The 20,954-nt window shown below is 42.2% G+C and overlaps 1 protein-coding gene and 1 non-coding gene across 3 annotated transcripts in view; both read left to right on the forward strand.

The window, feature by feature from the left end:
• The first annotated feature begins 8,194 nt into the window (after window positions 1-8,194).
• Window positions 8,195-8,266, forward strand: Trnaa-ugc. Its single transcript has one exon. It is a non-coding gene; the product is annotated as a tRNA-Ala (tRNA).
• Window positions 8,267-10,792: 2,526 nt separating this feature from the next.
• The window catches only part of LOC121870680 (galactosylceramide sulfotransferase-like), a 29,183-nt gene continuing 19,021 nt past the window's right edge, over window positions 10,793-20,954 (forward strand). The window contains exons 1-4 of one of the 2 annotated variants that reach the window (XM_042372616.1): window positions 10,793-10,886; window positions 17,356-17,503; window positions 20,065-20,344; window positions 20,816-20,952. In XM_042372616.1, coding sequence (XP_042228550.1) covers window positions 20,816-20,952 — 137 coding nt within the window. In that variant the 5' untranslated portion in view covers window positions 10,793-10,886; window positions 17,356-17,503; window positions 20,065-20,344. The remainder of the gene's footprint in view (window positions 10,887-17,355; window positions 17,504-20,064; window positions 20,345-20,815; window positions 20,953-20,954) is intronic. The other variant, XM_042372615.1, reaches the window with a different exon arrangement.

Consider the following 20,954-nt stretch of genomic DNA (forward strand, 5'->3'; position numbering starts at 1 on the left):
CTAGTCCAACCTAACCTAATCTAATTCCCCAGGTAACCTTAGGGTGTTTAATTAATCATCAGGTGAAATAATTCAGAGTATCCAAATTCTGTCGAGTCTCTGCGCCATTATGAGGACATCTTGTGTGTCTGTCTGTCTGTCTGTCTGTCTGTCTGTCTGTCTGTCTGTCTGTCTGTCTGTCTGTCTGTCTGTCTGTCTGTATATGTGTGTGTGGCTAAAAACTGTGAACACCCTGATGGCAACACTGAACCCCATGAGACACGCGTACTGTAAGCTGCTACCTCTGTCCTCTCCTACACCCGGATCAAGTGTTGTGTCCTCTCCTACACCCGGATCTAGTGTAGAGGAAACAGTAACTATTGGTCCACACTATTCAGTCCAATTTACACCCAACCCCTATCGCTCGTATATCCATCCAACCAATGTTTACCTTTCGAGCCTAAATCTAAATGTGTCTAATATAAAACCATTGTTACGAGTTCGCTCTTAATAGTTTGAGTACCTTTGTTATATCAGCTTTGTTTGACCCTTTGTTTAAGAGAGACTGAATGGGGATCTCTGTTCACCTGTGTCCTCGTGTTCACCTGTGTCATCGTGTTCACCTGTGTCCTCGTGTTCACCTGTGTCCTCGTGTTCACCTGCCTAGTACTCAAAGGTCTTAACTACGTCATTAGGTAACAACCCCTAACATTATGTAAAGGAAATCTCTGAGTAATTGACAATAATCTTTTCTTTTACAACTCAGAGGTGACTATTACTTTAACCGCTACCGCCAACTACTCACTTAACACACACACACACACACGAGTCCTAGCGGTTCCCACAGTCCTATAAGGATGAGCAGAGGAGAGGCTAGGCAGGTCAGCAGTGCAGGAGGGAGTAGGGGAGGAGGGGGGGGTCAGGGGTTAAGCAGGTAGGGAGGAGAGGGGGGTGAGGGGTCAAGCAGGGAGGGCACGAGGGATGCTTCCTACACAAGGTCATCCGTCACTCAAGGTGAGAGAGAGAGAGAGAGAGAGAGAGAGAGAGAGAGAGAGAGAGAGAGAGAGAGAGAGAGAGAGAGAGAGAGAGAGATGTGACTAACGAGGGGGGGAGGGGGGTGACTGTCTGTGGCATAGCTAGTTAATATATCCTCACTAGTATACTATCCACATTAGTATATATACACCCACTGTATATAGGTTATGTTGAGTGTGGTTAGGTTAAGTTTGATTAGTTTAGATTGAATTGAATTAGGTGAGGTGTGATTAGGGTAGATTAAGTATGGTTAGGTTAATTCAGGTTGTTAGGTGAGGTTAGGTTAAGGTGGGGTTAGATTATGGGCAGGTTAAGGCTACACAAAGTTCGCTAGATTAGGTTAAGTTAAATCAGGTTAAAAATCCTCCCTAATTATTAATGCTTATATATCCTAACATTATCCTCATCGGTAGTTAACATTTATGATAACATTAACCATAATTTAACCTTCATGGCTGCGTCAACCAAAACTACCTTGAAATTCCTACCATTATCCTCATAATTTTTTATCCCGCAGAGTTAACAATGCCACTATCTCATCATTAACCATAATTAACCCAAGGTAAAAGAAAAGATTAATGTTTAGTTGGGTTAAATTGGCGTTAATTTCTGTAAGTGATTATGTTAAATGGACGCCGTTGCCTTATTTAGCGTGAAGGTAGTGTGTGAGTCCTTGCAAGCTTACCTGTTGCTTCAAGATACAGATTAATATTGCTTCTAGATGTGGGTTAATTTTGCTTCATCTTACAGGCTGATATTGCTTCACCCTGCAAGAGAATCACACGTTGAAGCATCCTATAATAACCCTGTAATACTCTGAGAACACCTTTTACCTGTCCTGAAGCTGCTAATTACAGGTAAGACACAGGATAATTAGTTGTTGTTTTGAGATAACAAGGAAGGCTAATTAATATTTAAAGTGAGTTAAGTTAATATTTTGGTAAGGTTTGTTTACTGTAGATGTTGGTCTATGGAAATAAAGAGTTGATTGTAAAGTAGGTAATCATTGGTCAGTTACTATTTTCACCTAGCCAATCAGAGGTGAGCATTTTCCTCCCCCTTCGTACCCCTCTCCCCCACTCTCTCACCCTCTCCTTCCCTCCTCACCCCCGGCCCTCACTACACGGAAGCTATGAGAAAAAATTTACCTGAATAATTATTGATATATTCTACCTGTTTTAAAGTTGCTAATGAAATTTATTTTTTGTGAGTTGTGTTGTTGTGGAGCAGGTGTAGAGGAGGTGTGGTGTGTGTATGGTGACTGTGGTGTGGTGGGAAGGCTCATGGATACCCTGATGATGTGACCTCCAACCCTGACCTCACACATCAGAGCCCCACACACACACACTGGGTGCTCCACCAATGTCCTCGTAATGTGCCTGTGTGTGTGTGTGTGTGTGTGTGTGTGTGTGTCACGTCACACACACACACCTCATGTGTCCTCAAGACGCCGTGTGTGAGTGTCAGGAAAGGTGTTTATGGTGAATTATTATTTTTTATGAGAGATGATTACCGATCCTAAACACTGATAATTATTTATTTATATACCTGTCATCCCCCACCACCCTGAGAACCTTGTACGGTGGAGGTAAACACATACATACATACACACATACACACACGCACACACACACACACACACACACACACCTACACATGTACACACACCTACGCATATACACACCTACACATACACACTACCACACGCATATACACACACACCTACACATATACACACACAGAAAAACACAGGAGGGAGGGAGGGAGAGGCAGGCGGGGGCAGGGCAGAGGGGATTAGTGGTGTAGTGGTCCTAGCTAAATGTCGCCTCCTCACTCAAATGGTGATTAATTTTACACTGTCTTCTAAATAATAATAATAATGATAATAATAAATAAAAATAATTGACTATCTTTATTGCAATTATCGTATACTTCAATAGAACATGAATTAACAGCGTAAGAAAGCAATATTAAAGTAAACGAAGAATATATATTTACTCGTAACGTTGTGCTGGACATTGGTTAAAACTTAAAACGGCTCAGATTATTCCTCTTCTCATAGTAAAGGTTTAACGAGAGGTTTAACTTGCACATAAAACCAGCAAAGGTTTTATTGATTTATCGATTTTTTGGGGGGAGGGATCTTGCTGAGGTGTTGGGTTCAGGGGTTCGTTGTTCAGGGGCTCGCTGTTCATGAGCTCGCTGTTCATGGGTTCAGGGGCTCGTTCATGGGTTCGTTGTTCAGGGGCTCGCTGTTCTTGACCTCGCTCATGGGTTCCTCGCTGCCATGGGTTCAGGGTCTCCGCTGCTCATGGGTTCAGGGTCTCGCTGCTCATGGGTTCAGGGGCTCGCTGCTCATGGGTTCAGGGGCTCACTGTTCATGGTTTCATTTGGTTCATTGTATAAATGAATCTGGGAATGTCTGGGTGTCTAAAATGGTATTGTGAAGCTTTAGGTGTGAGTGACGGTATGTGATGAGTGACGGTGTGTATGAGTAACAATGTACGAGTGACTGCATGAGTAACTTTGTATTAATGACTGTGCTTGAGTGACCGTATGTATGAGTGACAGCAGTGTAGAGGTATAAGGAAGTGTATGGTGACCTTGTGAGGGTGATGGGCGGGGCTCTGGTAACACGCTGTCTTTATGAAGAGCTTATACCATACCTTCCTACAATACCCAGATCGTCCTTGGAGAGATGGTGTGTGTGAGGAGCTTTGACACACACACACACACACACCTGGAGGAGGAGCTATAACACCTTGTCATCTACAGGTAAGAAAATAATCAACATACACCCCCCTCCCCCTCAGGTGTAAAACAGAATCTCACGTGGCCTTTTTATTTTAACATTTCCGGCGTCAAGTCCAAAGAGCAATTCCGACTGTCTGGTTAAGTTTTAGTAACTCCATCACTTTTTATGCTTTAAATGTTCCTTCACTTCTTGTAAAGCTAATTAGATTATTATTTCAGTCTATTTTGTGGAATAATTTCATATGCAGTACTGTGATACTGTTCATTTATTGTATACTGTACTCCTACTTATGATAATTACTGGCTTTTGCTTGCCTTGAAATGCACCACAAATATTCTGAGTGACATCCATTTAGAATTATTTTATTTCTTGTCTCCCATGGAAATAAAGTGTGCAGTTAGCAACTAATGTAAATTAGTACCTAACTATTGTAGTTTAGTTCCTAACTACAAGAAACCTCCCAATGTATTCCTAAAACAAATGAAATCAGTTCCCAAACACAAAAAAACTACCTAACTACTGTAAATTAGGACCTAACTACTGTACTGTAATTTGGTACCTAATTACTGTAATTTAGCAGCTACAGTTAACCTGCTGTTGTCATCTGCTGCCTATTTCTCCCTGTCTTCGTTGCTGTCATATCTACTGTTCTTATCTCTGCTATTACTCTCATAGTTGCTGCTGTTATCGCCTGCTGTCTTCTCTTGGTACAGCACCGAGGGGAGGACGGGTGGGGAACAGCGCCATGGTGACCCTTGACTTGAGCCACAGTCATTGAGGGTTTTTTCTTAAAGACGGTTAAGAGGTTTTATGTCGTGTCTCTCTCACTTAAGTCTTTCCTGTTGGTCTTTTTTTTCTCGTTGTGAGGCGCCTCTTTATTTTCTTCCTCCTCTTCCTCATTCATTTAATCACCCCTATTCTACTCTCCTCATGGTTACTACTACAACTACTACTATTATTATTATTGATTGGTAATACTAACAATAATAATGCCGTTACTACTGATCAAATAACAACAACATTAACTATCAAAATAATAACAGCAAACAGCAATAATAACCTCTAACAACATTAAAAATAACAATAGACCAGGAAGTGTACACGAAACCAGGTAGAGTCACCACATATACCCTGTACTGTTGCATCATAAGGAAGGAGGGAGGGACTGTGTGTGTGGACAAGAGCATGAACAGAGAAACTTACCTGAGACCTGGCCTAGTGAGGAGGTGACCTTGTGAGAGAGAGGGGGAAAGAGAGGAGGAGAGAGAAAAGGAAGAGGGAAGGAAAAGGAGAGAAAGCAAGAGAAAATAAACACGTGAATTATTTTCCCACATTTTTTAACTTGTATCATTTACTAATTAACGCTTCGAAAATATTCCATTGGTTTCAGTTTATCATAAACCTACTTGTATTTTGAAATTACATATAATAATGTGGATATAATGACTTATAGCTGTGTACAGAGCAGCCTTTATCATGTTTTAAGATCTGGTGGTGAAAAGACACACTTACAATAATACCTAAAAGATTACTTAATTCTTTACATTGGTTAGTTGCGTGAGGGAGGTGTGTGGTGGTTGGGGTCGACTGGCTGACCTCTGTTGTCCCGCCTGAGGGTCAGTTTTCCCGTCGGTGACCTTGTGTGGTGGTAGTGGTGATAGAATTAGTAGTGGAAGTGATGGTGATAGTAATTTCAGTGAGGGGTAGTAGCAATAGTAGTAGTGGTAGTAGCAGCAGCAGCAGCAGCAGAAGATGGCTGGTCGTAATTACATGCAATGACTTAACTCTAATTGAAGGTGCCACAAGTGAGAGGCGTGGTGCAGTGACGGACAGGTGGGCGGTGTTCAGGTGTCAATAAAGTTAATTACTATTATTTACCTGCCCGTACGTCTTCAGGTAGTGATGGTAATGATTTATGTGTCGCTGGTTTTGTGTGTGTGTGTGTGTGTGTGTGTGTGTGTGTGTGTGTGTGTGTGTGTGTGTGTGTGTGTAAAAAAAAAATATGGACTGCCACAAGATTGGTTACAGTTGTCTAATAAATACATGTATATAATAATAATAATAATATAAGTTCGAAAAATATTATAATCAAATTTTAATATATAACTATTTCAAATCAGGATATTCTTTTACGGCGACGCAGCAAAACATGGACATTATATTTCGATGACCAAGTAAGTATGGTTTAAGCATCTCTGTGTACCGCTGCCTCATTGTTTTGACGGACACTCGCCCACCACAACACACATCATGATAATTAAACTGTCCAGACCCGCCACAACGCGTGATTTTCTTATGACAGGAAGATGAATGGTCAGACATCTCACGAGTGTATGAAGATATAATATATGGAAGGTGTCTTGGGGTCGTGTTTGTGTGTGGTGCGTTTTGCATGCTTGGGTGTGCGCGCGTATATATATATGTGTGTGTTATGTACTGTATTCTTCCGTGTATACAGTATATGTGTGTGTGTATGTGCTTGATAAATCCCCCCAAATTCAAAATTCTTCAGTCTTTATTTTCTGTTTCCTACTTGAATAAATTTGCATGTCTGGGGAATGGTTAATTTTAGTACTGAATGTTAAGATTTTACGTTGAAATTTGCCTGTTTACTGACGTCGGCGTTGTAAACAAATTGTAAAAAATATCCTTGTGAGACTGGTTCTTGAAGAATAGATACTGCATATGTGCATGTATTTATATATTACTTAACTTCCACAGACGGGAATCGAACACTGGACCTACGCTTTAGGAGTACAGGATTGCTACGACCGAGCTATCCAATAGAAGGGTGAGTAAATATACGAGTTATTCGATTTGCCGCATATTCTTATTTCTGGGAGAGGAACGTTTATCTCCTGGGGTAGTCGTGGCGTTAAGTGGTGCTATAGAGTGTAAATAGTAGTGTTAGGCCGTAAGTGATTTTGCTGGATCGTCTCCGTACTTTTTGGCCCATAAGAGACATAATTGAACCGTAAGAATCATTTATAGACTATAAAAGGCATTGCTAGACCGCAAGAGACATTTCTGGACCCTAAGAATCAAATATTGAACCAAAATAGGGTCAGAAGACAGGCCAGCTCAGTGACCCCAGCCCCTGCGAGCAAACACGTGACGTGCGTACCAATACATTACAGGGTGTTCGGGAAAACATATCGTGCAGTACACATATACACACACACACACACTACCTCCTCATAGCAATAATAAATAGCAATAATAAAAACATCTTAATTAACTTAAGTATTATCCTCTCCCCTTTACAAAACAAGTAAGTTATAAAATACGTACAGTTGGTGATCATGTTTACTGCTACACCATAAAAAAAAACTTGTCGTAAAACGTTTTATAACCCTGGGTGACACACGCCGCCAGGCTACACAGTGTACACGCTTCTAGCACTTACCGACCAAGTGTCCTCGCTTATCAGTTATCGCCTGGAACTGTTTATATTACTTCTTTAATGAGGATATCTGGTCAGGATTAATAATATTAGTGAAGTAATAATAATAATCTTACTTTACCTAACGTAATCTAAGCTAACTTCACCTAATCTAATTCAACTCTAACCTGACCCAACCTAACCATCATCATCGTAGAAAGACAGACAGACAGACAGACAGACTCCCAGTTCTAATATTAACCCCCAAACAGGTAAAATGTTATAAACTTGTGTAGTTAAAGAACAGGAGACTACGTGTTGTCGTCTCACTCCAGCTCTCAAGGTCTTTCTCATCACAAACGCCCTTCAGTAACTTGTAAATAGCTTGTTTATTTATTTTGTGTGTGTGTGTGTGTGTGTGTGTGTGTGTGTGTGTGTGTGTGTGTGTGACCAGCACACCTGTAGTATCGCGTGTACCTGCCCACTTGTGAATATTAATTACCTCTTCTCACCTGCCTGTACCTGTGATTGTTAATTATTTTCTCTCTTCATTATTTTGTATCTGTTGTTGGTGATAGTGTGTTGTGTATATTTTAGTTCACTATCGTCGCTAATCAAATCACACCACAGCTCACCACACCACACCACACCACACCTCACCACACTACACACCTCACCACACTACACACCTCACCACACTACACACCTCACCACACTACACACCTCACCACACTACACACCACACAGCTCACCACACCACACCACACCACACCTCACCACACTACACACCTCACCACACTACACACCTCACCACACTACACACCTCACCACACTACACACCTCACACACACCTCACCACACCACACCACACACACCTCACACACACACCACACACACCACACTACACACCACACACACCTCACTACACCACACACACCTCACTACACCACACACACCACCGTACCTCACTACACAACTCACCATACCTCACCATACCTCATCACCAGGCGAGTTTTAATACGTCACAGGGATCTTAACGTCAAGGGGGTGTAGCTCAGTGGTAGAGCGCTCGCTTTGCATGTGAGAGGCCCCGGGTTCGATCCCCGGCACCTCCAGTCTTTTTTGCTAAAGCTGGAGAACGTTTACTACATATGGATTAGTCCCATGATTCGTAATGTAATTTTTTCCTCTGATTATATAGTATTTGTGAGGTGTTATGTTGGGTCATTTAGGTACAAGATGGCTGCCCAGAATTATATGAAAATTGTACTTAGATTTTAATGGTAACACACACACACACACACACCCCACACACTATGACAGAGAAAGGTGATGAACTTATAACAAACCAGTGGACGAAAAACTAACTTGCTTGTTTCATCAAAGTATTATCGAGTAGGTGTCCCGGGCGAGGTGGAGTACCTATACTTGTGCCCGCTTACAGATGATAGCTGCAGCCGCCCCCATCATTATCACATTACCATATACCTTTTACCTTCTCGTTAGTGGAGTCTTTTAACACGCTGGGGAGGAGTGTAGATACTGGTGACTGATAAACTGTGAGAAAGTAACACGTTGTCGTTGATTCTGTGATATTTTGGTATTTTTGCATGTGTGAGGGAACGAGGGAAAGGAAGACATGTAATTTACTGCTTCAGGTCTTATACTGAGGTGATGTTGCCCCTGGAGTCCGTCAACACACTCCCTCCCCCCTCTCTCTCTCTCTCTCCTTTTGTCCTTCCTTTTCATGCTTTCCCATCCCCTCTCTCCTTCCCACCCGTCCCTTCTCACCCTCCATCTATCCACCCTCACCCATACCCGACCAGCAGCGCGAATTGATTAAAACGTTGGTATGGGTGTAAGTACTCGACGGCCGGTGACTGGGATGAACGGCGGCCCCCCTGCTACAAGGTCATCGTTCACGACACGCTCTCACACCTTCCTCTTATCACGTGTGTATTTAAATGCTAAATCCGATTAGTTTGGGGGATTATTCCGGTTCTTGGGGGGAGGTGAGGAGTGGTGATGTGGGTTGAGTGGTGGTAATGAGGCAGGGAGGTCGAGGTGGTGGGGTTGAGGAAGGGTGGTAATGAGGTGGTGGGGGGTTGAGGAAGGGTGGTAATGAGGTGGTGGGGTTGAGGAAGGGGGTGGTAATGAGGTAGGGGGTTGAGGAAGGAGAGGTGGGGGTTGAGGAAGGGTGGTAATGAGGTGGTGGGGGTGGTGAGGTGAAGGAGGAAGGGTGGTAATGAGGTGGTGGGGGTTGAGGAAGGGGTGGTAATGAGGTTGGGTTAGATTGGGTTAGATTAGCGTTTAGGTAGTTATTCTTAAGGTGAAATAAGCTGGGAATTATCTTGAGACGAAATAAACAGGGGATAATCTTCATGTGATCCGTCATAAGACTCTCTAGTTTCTTAACTGGTGAAGGAGGCGCTGCAGGAGGCGTGAGAGAACAGGTGGTGATGGCGGCAGCAGCGAGAGTTCAAGTACCATGTTGTCTGCCAGCGGAGGAGTATTCTTGGGGTGGGGGCCCGGGGGGTGGGTAACCCTCTTCAGTACTGCCATATATACTTTTGTACATTCACCTGGGTAACACATATTCTTCTGGAGATAATAGAAGCCTCCTGGTACTGTGTCCACCATACCATCACACCACACACTAAAGTACCAGAATTCTAAAAAATAAAAAGTTTCACGGTTTTAGGAAGCTGCAGCGTTAGTTGGGAGTCAGACAAGTATGCATGATGTGTCTACAACTTAATATATAATTTATTTAGAAATTTTAAAGACTTGCTTAAAGGCAAATGGAGAAGTACTAAGATTAGCTGGAAGTGAGTAATGCTGGAAATTTATAGATTTAAGAAAGTTTAGATACTTACCCCACACAATTAGGAGTGACGGGATAATGGTAAGATATATTAATCGGTAAATTTAGGGGTAGAGGGACCAGGGGAGGGAGATAATGGGGTAGATGTTTAAATCTCTAGTCCCGGAAAGAAGGAAAATCTGGGAGGAGGGTAACATGGCCCGAAAACTTAAGAATGAGGGACGTGACCGCCAACCTCTGACATAAGATGAAATACTGTTTACGAGACAAGAATTTCGCCATCACTTTACTAAAGAATCATCGTAATAGCTCCCCCAACTATCGTATTAAATAAGAATACCGTGTTATCGTATAGCCATTATTGTAGAGGCTCGTATCTTCATACCCTTCTACAATTCGTACGTCTGGCAACGTTGAGCTAGATGGCTTGTGTTTGACGTCGCGTTGATCTTTCAATTATTTTGTATCAATATACGTGTTTCCTGTGTATATAAACTCAAAAGTAATATCACATGTGCGAGATATACGTTAAACATATTACTTATCAAAATTTTATCGTATTTCAGTAAAAAAATAATAATTTCCGGCACTACTTTTCTCAGAGTTAAGCGGTTTTTTCAGCCACGTCAAGTTTCTCAAATTAAAAATTCACCAAAACCATTCCAACTGTTTATTTTAATTAAAATTCCTTCGGGTTAATATAATAGAACAACATTTAGAGTATTATCATAAAGTTTCCATTTAAAAAGACCCGTTTCCAACATTTTTCGTCAATGAGGTGTGGATATCTACATTTGACAGTGGAACAAGGCATTTAGCCTGTTGGAGCCTTGAGGGAAGTTGAGGAACGCAGTCAATATTTTCCCAAGTTGGTGATGAGTACCTGACGGAGGCGGTGCAGCAGACGGAAAGTAAGTCTTCTAAGCCTTTACCAGAAGTTGACAACTTTTGTGCATAAAGGAGTATATGTGTGTAGTGCTTGTCAGGTCGAAAAGAAGAGAACGGCAGAGGCAAACGTAAGTAAACATGGCTTCCATATTTTCTCGAATCACTGCTGACAAGTTTGTAATGGCGTTAGTGCCGTGAGAGAAACCCGTGATTTATTGTTAGTTCAAGCATATTGTTCTTAAGTTTATGTGATACGCGTGTGAGTGAGGAGCAAAGTGATTTTTCAAGTATAATATGCTTAGTGTTGTCCAGTTGCTGTTGAATGCGAGAGCAGAGGTAAAAATGGAAGTGAATTATAGGCAGTATGGAGAGAAAGGTGGAGACATGCAGAGTAGAGTGATATGGAGGATTATGTTAGCCCGTCCAGATGTACTGACAACGTTATGAAAAATACTGTTAATAAAAAAGGATTGTCATTGCGTAAGTCGAATTTCAGTTTTGATGCAGTTTGTGTGTAGGAAAGGCGAACTTCGGTAATAGTCTACATAACGGTCGTGACATAACTAGTCGTATCACTTTTAGCTATGGTTGAGAATTGTTCTTACGTCAAGGTTATTACGTATCTGGTGTAGGCAACTTAAAATTCAAGGTTTTTGTTTCTTCAAGGTTCATAATTCGGACTCGGGAAGTAATTACAGTGATTCGTTAGTAGAGGGATAATAGGGTCACCATTGTTACTTGCAGCTGGCTAATACTTTGTCTGTCTGCCTCAGGGGGGGTGAAAGGGTGAAGGACGGACCCTTGGATGAGATGGGTGAGTACCTTGATGCGTGTGTTGGTCACTTTAGTCCCTCACCACCACACTTCAATTTCCTAGGTTCTGTTAATTGATGACGATGGGTGTTTTTTCTCTGGTTCTTAGTCATTTTCTTATTACTGTACCATATGATTTTACTTGCCATTACTTCATTTAATAGACAATTTGAATATAAAACTGTTTTATTGAGTGATGTGAAGTAACGCTGGTATCATGATATTTCGGGGTTGCGAGTATTCACAGGAAGGCAGTTTATAGTAAATTCTTGTAAGTTTTTAGTGTACGAGACACCGAGACCTTCCACCGTGCCAGAGTAATAAAAATCGAGGCTTTGTGTTGGCTTCCTTGTGTCCACAGCCCAGGTGTGTGAGAGGTAGAGGGGCTGTGTGGTGGGCGGAGGAGGGATCATGGTTAAGAACATCCGGCTTATGAAAAGACTTTATGCTTTACTCTTACGCTAAATGCAAATAAGCAAAAGCAAATATTCTCGCAAATATATCTTGGGAAATAAAGTTTGTTTATTATGGTAGTAAATGTCTCTTGGGTAACAACTACTACATGAATACGAAAAATAAATTGAAATGCCACGACACTTGTCCTGGAAGCAGCATTGGTTAAGGTGGAGAAGCGCATTATTGTGGTGCTGGTGGTCCTTAATCATTTATCCCAGTAACAGGGTCTTGGGGCAACATCTTCGTATATTCTGAAAGTCCTACAGAAATTATGGGAAATCTAGTGTGATTTAAAGAGACGTAAAAGGCACCGAGAAGTTGTAGGGGACGATGAGAGGTTATGAGAAACGGTGGTGAGGAACCTTGAAGATCGCCGTGAGAACAGTTGGGTGGAGTGTGGATGTGAGAAGACCACACCACCTCCGGGATAGCCAGCCAGGCAGACGTCCCTCACAAAACATTACAGTACCTGTTATCTGACTCGCTGCCAGCCTGCTCACGCCTGCCACTTCCTGTTTTGTATTTACTACCAATGCTACTACTCTACTTCGGTTGTATTATTATTATTATTATTATTATTATTATTATTATTATTATTGCTGCGGTTATTAGTGTTGTTATAATTATTACTATTCTTATTTTTACTATTATTACTAGTACTACTACAATTATTCTACTACCACCACTATTATTCTTTACTATTACTACAACTACCAAATTATACCAAATAAACAGATTTAACCATCGTATATTATCAAACACCGTAACAAAGTTTTAATCCATTTTGTTTCAGCTTAAATCATCTTGTTTGTCATGGAATCACTTAGACAAAATTCACCATATAAACCTTAATAATTCACCATATAAACCTTAATAATTCAGGTATGGGATGGTGGAGGAATTGTGATTGTAAGTTAATCAAGTGTGGTAAGCGTGACGACCTCTTGGTGGGGGGAGTACTTGGTGGTGTAGTCACTGAAGTGGTCTGTCTCCCGCACCACCCGGCTGTTCCTCTCTCACACACACATACATTCTCAGTGCCTTGTAGTGTGTTTTTGTGGGGTTAGCTACATCCAGCACATTTGCCTGCCGCCCGTGTAGCCTTCAGTGTGCGGCCTTGTGCGGGCGTGGGTTACGACGCCGCCCTTGGCCTTACGACCCCCCTGGTGAGGATGGTGTTGGGCATGGGTGTCAAGGAACAGGTACAGCACCCCGGGTTGATGCTGCCCTGGTGCTGTTATATCCGGATACTGAGTGATGTTATATCCGGCTATTGGGTGACTTATATCCGGCTACTGGGCGATGAGGTTATATCCGGCTACTGGGTGCTGATGTATCCGGCTACTGAGTGGTGCTCTTCTATCCGGCTACCGGGTGTTACTCTTCCCTGGGTGATGCTTCTCCAGTGCTGTTCTATCCGGCTATTGAATGCTGTTTCTCCCACATGGTTGAGCTCCTGCCTTCAGTGTTGTATCCGGCAGTATATCCAGTGCCAGGTTACCTGTAAGTAAGATTTAATTTACCTGTGATTACCTTTAGAGTTAATGGTGGTAATAAGTCCTTTTGTCAGCCAGTCGAGGGACCATGTGACGTCTCACATCAGCTGACTATTGTAAACGTTGACGGTTGCATAGTTGATCATTTTTTTAAGTCACGTGGTTATAAATGTTTTTTTTAGGTCACGTGGTTATTGGGTCTTTTCTTTAAGTTCACGTGGTTGTTAATTCTATTTAATCCATTCATATATGAGGAAATGGATTAAATTTCTCCCTAATTGTTTCGTGTTGTGGTCAAGACAGCAATGACACACTCACACAGACAGTATATAAAAGCATTGATGGTGTCGTAACAGCAACACACAATATGCTCCATACAAGAAGTAATTAACTACCTGATAGTATATCATAGTTAGGCAGACGTGGAACAATGGGCAGGTAAAGGGTGGGTGGGGAGGGGGGAGGGGAGAGGATGGGTGAAAGGGAGGAGGTGCAGTTGTTGGTGGGAGAGAGGGGGTGTATAGGTGAGGGGGATAGGGGTAAGAGAGAGGGGTGAGAGAGACAGGTGAGGGTATCTTGTCTCACGTCTCATTAAAGTCGTCCCATGTGTCGTCTGGTCAAGGTTGCACAAGTCCTTCAAATTTTTTCACCTCACCTGGACACCTCACAACAACCGGGAGCTGCAGGTGTAGTGTGTGTGCGTGTAGGTAGGTAGGTAAAGTTGTCAGTTCAAGTGTTGGTTTGCACAGGTACTCCCAGAATTCACCTCACAGTAGCGTCAACACATAGTACAGAATGCATTGTGTCCTAGACTAAACACTGAACCTTATCTTTGGTAAACTTCAAAACACAGGTCAAGGTTAAAGGTCAAAGAGAGAGGTTGGTTATCGACTCGTTAATGTTAGCTTGACCCGATATTGATGTTATGGTTTTTAAGTATAACAGGTAGGGCAGCTAGTAATGGCGATTGATTTATTAGTGTGATTTTGTTGGTAATAGATTATCAAGTCCCAGGAGGTATTATTACTTCTTATTATTATTATTATTGTTGTCATATACTATCCACTATTCACACACACACACACACACACACACACACAGATCCACTAAGATAGGTACCTTCCTCTCTCTCTCTCTCTCCCCACCAAAATACAAGACTATGGCAATATTACACATCCTCCTTGACATAATCTTTTACGAGGAACCAGTTTTTTCCCTTTCTTCCTCACACACACACACACACACACACACACACACACACACACACTACCTCATACATCACTATTTAAGATATAAAACAAAACTTCAGGCAGTATTCAGCTTTTATTCTTATCGTTAATCTCACAGGTGCTCAGGTGCCATACACAACCCAGACAGGTACTCTCAGGTAAACTCGCATACTAGCCGTCACAGGTACTCTCAGGTAAACTCGCATACTACCCGTCACAGGTACTCTCAGGTAAACTCGCATACTAGCCGTCACAGGTACTCTCAGGTAAACTCGCATACTAGCCGTCACAGGTACTCGGGTAAACTCACATACTAGCCGTCACAGGTACTCGGGTAAACTCACATACTAGCCGTCACAGGTACTCAGGTAAACTCACATACTAGCCGTCACAGGTACTCGGGTAAACTCACATACTAGCCATCACAGGTACTCAGGTAAACTCACATACTAGCCCCCCCTAAACCCTCCTACAGTAGTCCTGGAATCATAAGCCCCCAGTGTGTTACAGAATAAAAGTTAGTCTCATAGACCTCACGGTTAGGTAAAGGCAGTGCAGATACAGTACACTGAATACTCTTGCCTTAGTTATACACAAAGGGACAGTGTAGACAGCATTGTAACTTGACTGCCTTCACCCCCCTCCCCCCTCCCTCGTGCGTAAAGTAAGGTATTCAATCACACCTGTGGAGACTCCGGGGAGGGGGGGGGGGCTGGGGGCAAACCATTGACCCCTCTTAGGATAGGTGAGGACTGTCTTTGTACACTCGACCATCGCACTCCTGGTGTTAAAGAAGACATTACAGTATACAATGTACCCCTGATAAGTGTTTTCTGTTCATGTTCTGAGATAAGAGAGATAACAGATAAGCAGAGGCATGGTAGTATTAGTATAGTAAGTGCACAGATTATTTTGTATATATAGATAAGCTCATTGGATTCTGCCAAATTTTTCTAAATCGGAAAATTCAAGTAAGTTTATAAAATACCTCTGTTGGCACTGTTGGTGTGAAAGATTACTACAAGACCTGTATTGTGGCGCAGGTAGAGGCGTCCTTGAGATATATCTTGTCTGCAATGAGGCTTAAAGTCTTGTACAGCGATAGTGATCGTTGGAAGTTTAATAAATATATATACAGGTAAAAGAATACATCCGGGTGGGGGGAGGAGTTAACAGTAGTATTTTTCTAACAGGATGATTTGTATGGTGAGTGTAGGAGAGCCTGTATAGAGACTGTAGACTGCTATAGCTGCCCTCACCGTTCACCCTGAGTTATTAGACGTCTTCGCTCGGGTTTCGTGAAAGACACCAGCAGCAGTTATGAGGAATTATTGGCTCTTGAAGGGGAGGTAAAGTTGTAGTTTGTTGACATAAGATGGAGGATGAGTGTCTAGTTCAGGTTGGTGAGGTTGCTGCTACGTCAGTTGTTATTGTGTTGTGTGAGGTAGAAAGGATCCGCCTGGTTTGAGGAGGAGGGGGTTTGGGGTGTACATGACCACTACACACATCCATGCCTACCTGCACACCTAAGAGATGCATAATTAATGAGACAACATCCATCATACCTGGCCACTCCTGCCTAAATTGCTACAGGTGAATGTGTAGGAAGATTTAGGGGGGGGGTGTTTTCCTCCCTTTATTAACTCTTTTTGCTGCTGCTGCCTCACCAACAGATTACCTGAAAATTAGGCACCATAGCTTATTTTACCTGATGATTAAACACCTTAATGTTACCTTGGGATATCCTGTTAGAGGCTAAGATGTTTACCCGAGGTTAATGAAGTGTCTTACAGCAAGCCAAGACACGGTGAAGAGAGAGAGAGAGAGAGATATCGCAGTCATCCCTTCCCTCACCTCCGGCACCACACGCACTCTCTTCCTCCTCTCTATTTCTTAACAATCTTAGGTGTTTTTCACATTTTTGCCCTGACACTGGTAGCGCTGCGGGCACCTCTAGGGCACTACTCGTATCTACCTTTCAGTGGTTTATTATACCTGTAATTATTGACCAATCACAACTTCTGATCAGCCAGGCAACATGTTCTCATTTTTTGGGTGATGTGCCTGCTGGTGGTAAGAGCACTGGCACTACACTTCTCTGGAACTTGTCTCTTGCTGTTCCACTCGGTGTCCAAAGGATGTGTCATTTTTGGTCTCCAGTCAAAAGCAGAGGAAGTAGAGAAGAGAGGGGGGGGAAAGAAGGTCGAGTCTATATTTAAAAGCAGTATAGAGAGAAGGTTGAGGGTGCTCTGAGTTTTATTTCTACATATAAATCACTCCCTTTGAGTTTAGGGGGTGTGGCAGCTGAGTGAATACAGGGCTTATTTCCTATTCTAGAGGTTCCAGGTTTGTGCCCAGACCACCCTCAGTACACCCAGCTGTGAACAGGTACCTTAATATACAGTTGGTAATGTAAAGACTGTTGAGTGCAGTGCCGAGTTGATATATCCCTGTCACTCTTACCTATACTTACGTCTGATGCACTTGTAACTTTCCAGCAATTGGGGGGGCCTCTCAGAAGACCACCACCGTCAGAAGAGCTTCCCCGTGACGAACATGTTCCTCTGCCTCTTTAAAGCACTGTTGCGACATGAAGCTGAAAGATAACGTCACTGTTTACCTGTGATGTGAAGTGGATGCATTCACGTGAGTATGACCAAATGCTTTCTTCAGTAACTGGGGGAGGTTAATGTAGTGACAAGTCTTCGTTTCGACTGTAATGAGTAAATTGGTAGATGATCAAACCACGTATAGAGCTAACGCTGCAGTAGCTAGAGAGAGGGGTGTGTGTGTGTGCTAGTTACTTAAAGATGGTGGTGGTAGTGGTGTGTGAGTGATAAAGACGGCCCACCAGCTCATCCACACCACACTGACAGACAGACGGATAGATAGAGAGATAGATAGGTAGATAGATAGGTAGATAGATAGATAGATAGATAGGTAGATAGATAGATAGATAGATAGATATATATAGATAGAAAATCGTTCATGGTAATCGAAAAACAATGCCCCAAATTTGAATAAACAACCATTTAATGTTTGGCTATTTATTTTCGATAACCCTGTACCACCACTACCAACCCAGCCCAGGAGAACTATACCTTTGCATTATCAAGCCCAACCCAGTACAGTATATAGCCAGCCACATACCGCAGACTCGTAAAAGTATCCTTGGCTTTACTTGCTCTTCTAGATATAAGGATATATTGGCCGTAAGATTTACAGTATATAGGTAATACCGGTAGGCTAATCTCTCTCCACACACACCTGGGCCAGGACACTCCTTCCCGCCCGCCCTCCAGTCAGATTTATGTCTTAGTGGGTTTTGTTGGCCGTGTGACAGGTCCTCTTTATATACACTATCCCTCTTGAGCTGTCCTGATGGCTGCTGCACAACACGAATGATGCTCTGACGGGTGGATGACGTCTGTGTGTGTATATACGACTCTTGTAAGATGACGGTCCTTCCACCATCATTCTAAGTTATGTTCGTTTTTTTTTCACCCAAAAATTATATACAGTACTGTATATATTTCTATGCCGTTTCTTTATTTTCGAGTCGATTGTTTTTACCTTTTAAGGGAAAATGTAGATAATAATATTTATAAGTAATTTAGTTGTTTTTGCTTTTCTGTTGCCTTAATTACCGAACCCTTGATATTATTATCTTGAACTCGACCATACTGGTAAACGTGATAACCTGAAGATGGTGATAATAACAAATAATAATGGTAATAATAACAGTAGTAGTAGTAATAACAATAAATAATAATAATAATAATAGTAGTAGTGGTGGTAGTAATATTCTGTTGCTTAATATGAAATAAAAATAATATAAGTACTGTAAAATAACATTAATGTGTAAGTTACAAGTAAACAGTAATGATCTCTCTCCCTAGGACCTCTACACTTGCCTCTATTCACCCCCTCCCCCCTCAAGTGTTCATCAGTACAAGCAGCAAATGTGAAAGAGTCAGTGAACAGCAGCTAAGGTAGTGCCACCCACCTACCTGTTGTTGCAGAGTGCCACCCACCTACCTGTTACTGTAGAGCGCCACCCACCTACCTTGACTTGCTCGAAAGTTAATTTATATTTTGCACTTTTTACAAAGCTTTCTGAATGGGTGAAGTTCATGACTCTACCTAACCTAACCTGAGCTTTGGTTACTGTATAAAAGATAACTGTAGCGTAAATAATCCCAGTAAAATATCGCTGAAGATACCAGTAAGACAGTGTAAATATTCCCAGTAAAATAATGCTAAAAATGACCATAAAACAGTGTAAATAATCCCGGTAAAACAATGTAAATAGTCCCGGTAAAATAATGTAAATAGTCCCGGTAAAATAATGTAAATAGTCCCGGTAAAACAATGTGAGAGATGGTAGGTGGTTCTTTACGATTCTACAATCGGGCAGGCAGGTATGAATGCTTGTAGACCAGGTGTGTGTGTTTGTCAATTACCCTCATGTTTTATGGATGAGGATCTTGATTTACGATTTTTTCTGTCTCGTATGTCATATTTTTCTTCCAGTGGATGTGATTTTATTTTTATTTTTTTTTTGGGGGGGGGGGATGGGAGTGGTGTGTAGTGTGGATGGTGAGGTGTGGTGTATTTAGTTCTTCACTTAATCAGATTATCAGTATGTGGATCAAGACGCTATACAGTATACCCAAGTGGAGGGAGATTGTAACCCAAGGCTTGTCTAGTACAGTATTGGTGCGTGAAACTGCTCCATGATTAACACACGTTGGAGAAATAGTGTAGCAAGGATTATTTGGTTCATACTTTTATCTTTTACCTAGGCAATGATTTATGGGCAACACCTCACACAGGGAAGTCAGGTGTGAGTTCATGTTGATGCGTTTTATTACCTGAATGTTTACACCTTGATTGGATATGTTCGGTAGTGTCCTCGCTGTGGAACCTAAACCCGACTCGACTTGACCTGACCCGACCCGATCCAACTTAATTAAATCGGAAGGACTGTAAGGTAGTGGTGCTGGGGTTAAAAAAAGTTTTTGGTGGCCCTCTTGAGTTTTATAGACCTTTTGACCTTGAATACATGATAGATGAAGCTCAAATCCCTTTGTTTTTGTTTTTTTAGTGTTGTGATGATAACTGGCTGGCAGCACTTCTCATGACTATTTCTTAGGTAAAACACACACACACACACTCATCAGGTAAGGGTACATTTCTTCCAACAGGTGTACTGTGAAAGCGATATATGGGAACCAGGTGTTGAGAGATGGAGCAAGCGAGTCAGGAATTGGCACGTACAGACCAGATTCAGTTTACTATTTCATCACTGGGCGTTGGGGCGGTATGGTCTCTTCTCCTTTACCATGACCTGTATTGTCCAGTGTTAGTACAGGAGGGAAACCAGAGGAAGGAAAGTATGATGCTGTTTGTTAGTGAGGGTCGTACTTCTGGATAACACCCTTCCCACGGGCCAAGACTACTACTTCAGTACTCGAATCCATAAAGGTGAGAGATGTATGCACGGGTGGCCACTGTACTGCATCACTATGGACAACCTAGAGTTTTGTCACGGTATTATGTTAACTTGTGTGGGCGACCTGATGATTCGTATCCTCCACTCACTGTGTCCTGTCATGCCCCGAAACTACACGCACACACACACACACACACACACACACACACACACACACACACACACACACACACACACATCCCTCCCTTGTAATAACTCTTCCTATTACTTTTAATTAACAATAAACTGCCTTTCATATCTAAAGAAAACCCATTAAAAACTAGTCCCTATCTTCATTCAGTATTGCTCTTCCTAAATTATCATATACAACAGCAACAGTAGGCAGTGAATGAACCTTTTAACCCATTGAGTCCTGGAGGGTTAAATCATTATCCTCAAAGGGTTAAGACCATCATCCTCAAACAGTAAATCAGTAATGCTTCACATGATGGTACTACTTCCAGATGGGTTTGTTTGCTGGTGTGATTCGTGTGTGGAGTATGGTGGTGTGGAGGTGCCGCGTGCTCATCGTCTGTGCCAGCATCACCCTGGTCTTTCACAATTTACTCCTGAGTATGGATCATCTCGACAATAAGAAAACGT

This window comes from Homarus americanus, unplaced genomic scaffold (genome assembly GCF_018991925.1).
Source record: "Homarus americanus isolate GMGI-L3 unplaced genomic scaffold, GMGI_Hamer_2.0 scaffold56333, whole genome shotgun sequence".
Lineage (NCBI taxonomy): Eukaryota > Metazoa > Arthropoda > Malacostraca > Decapoda > Nephropidae > Homarus > Homarus americanus.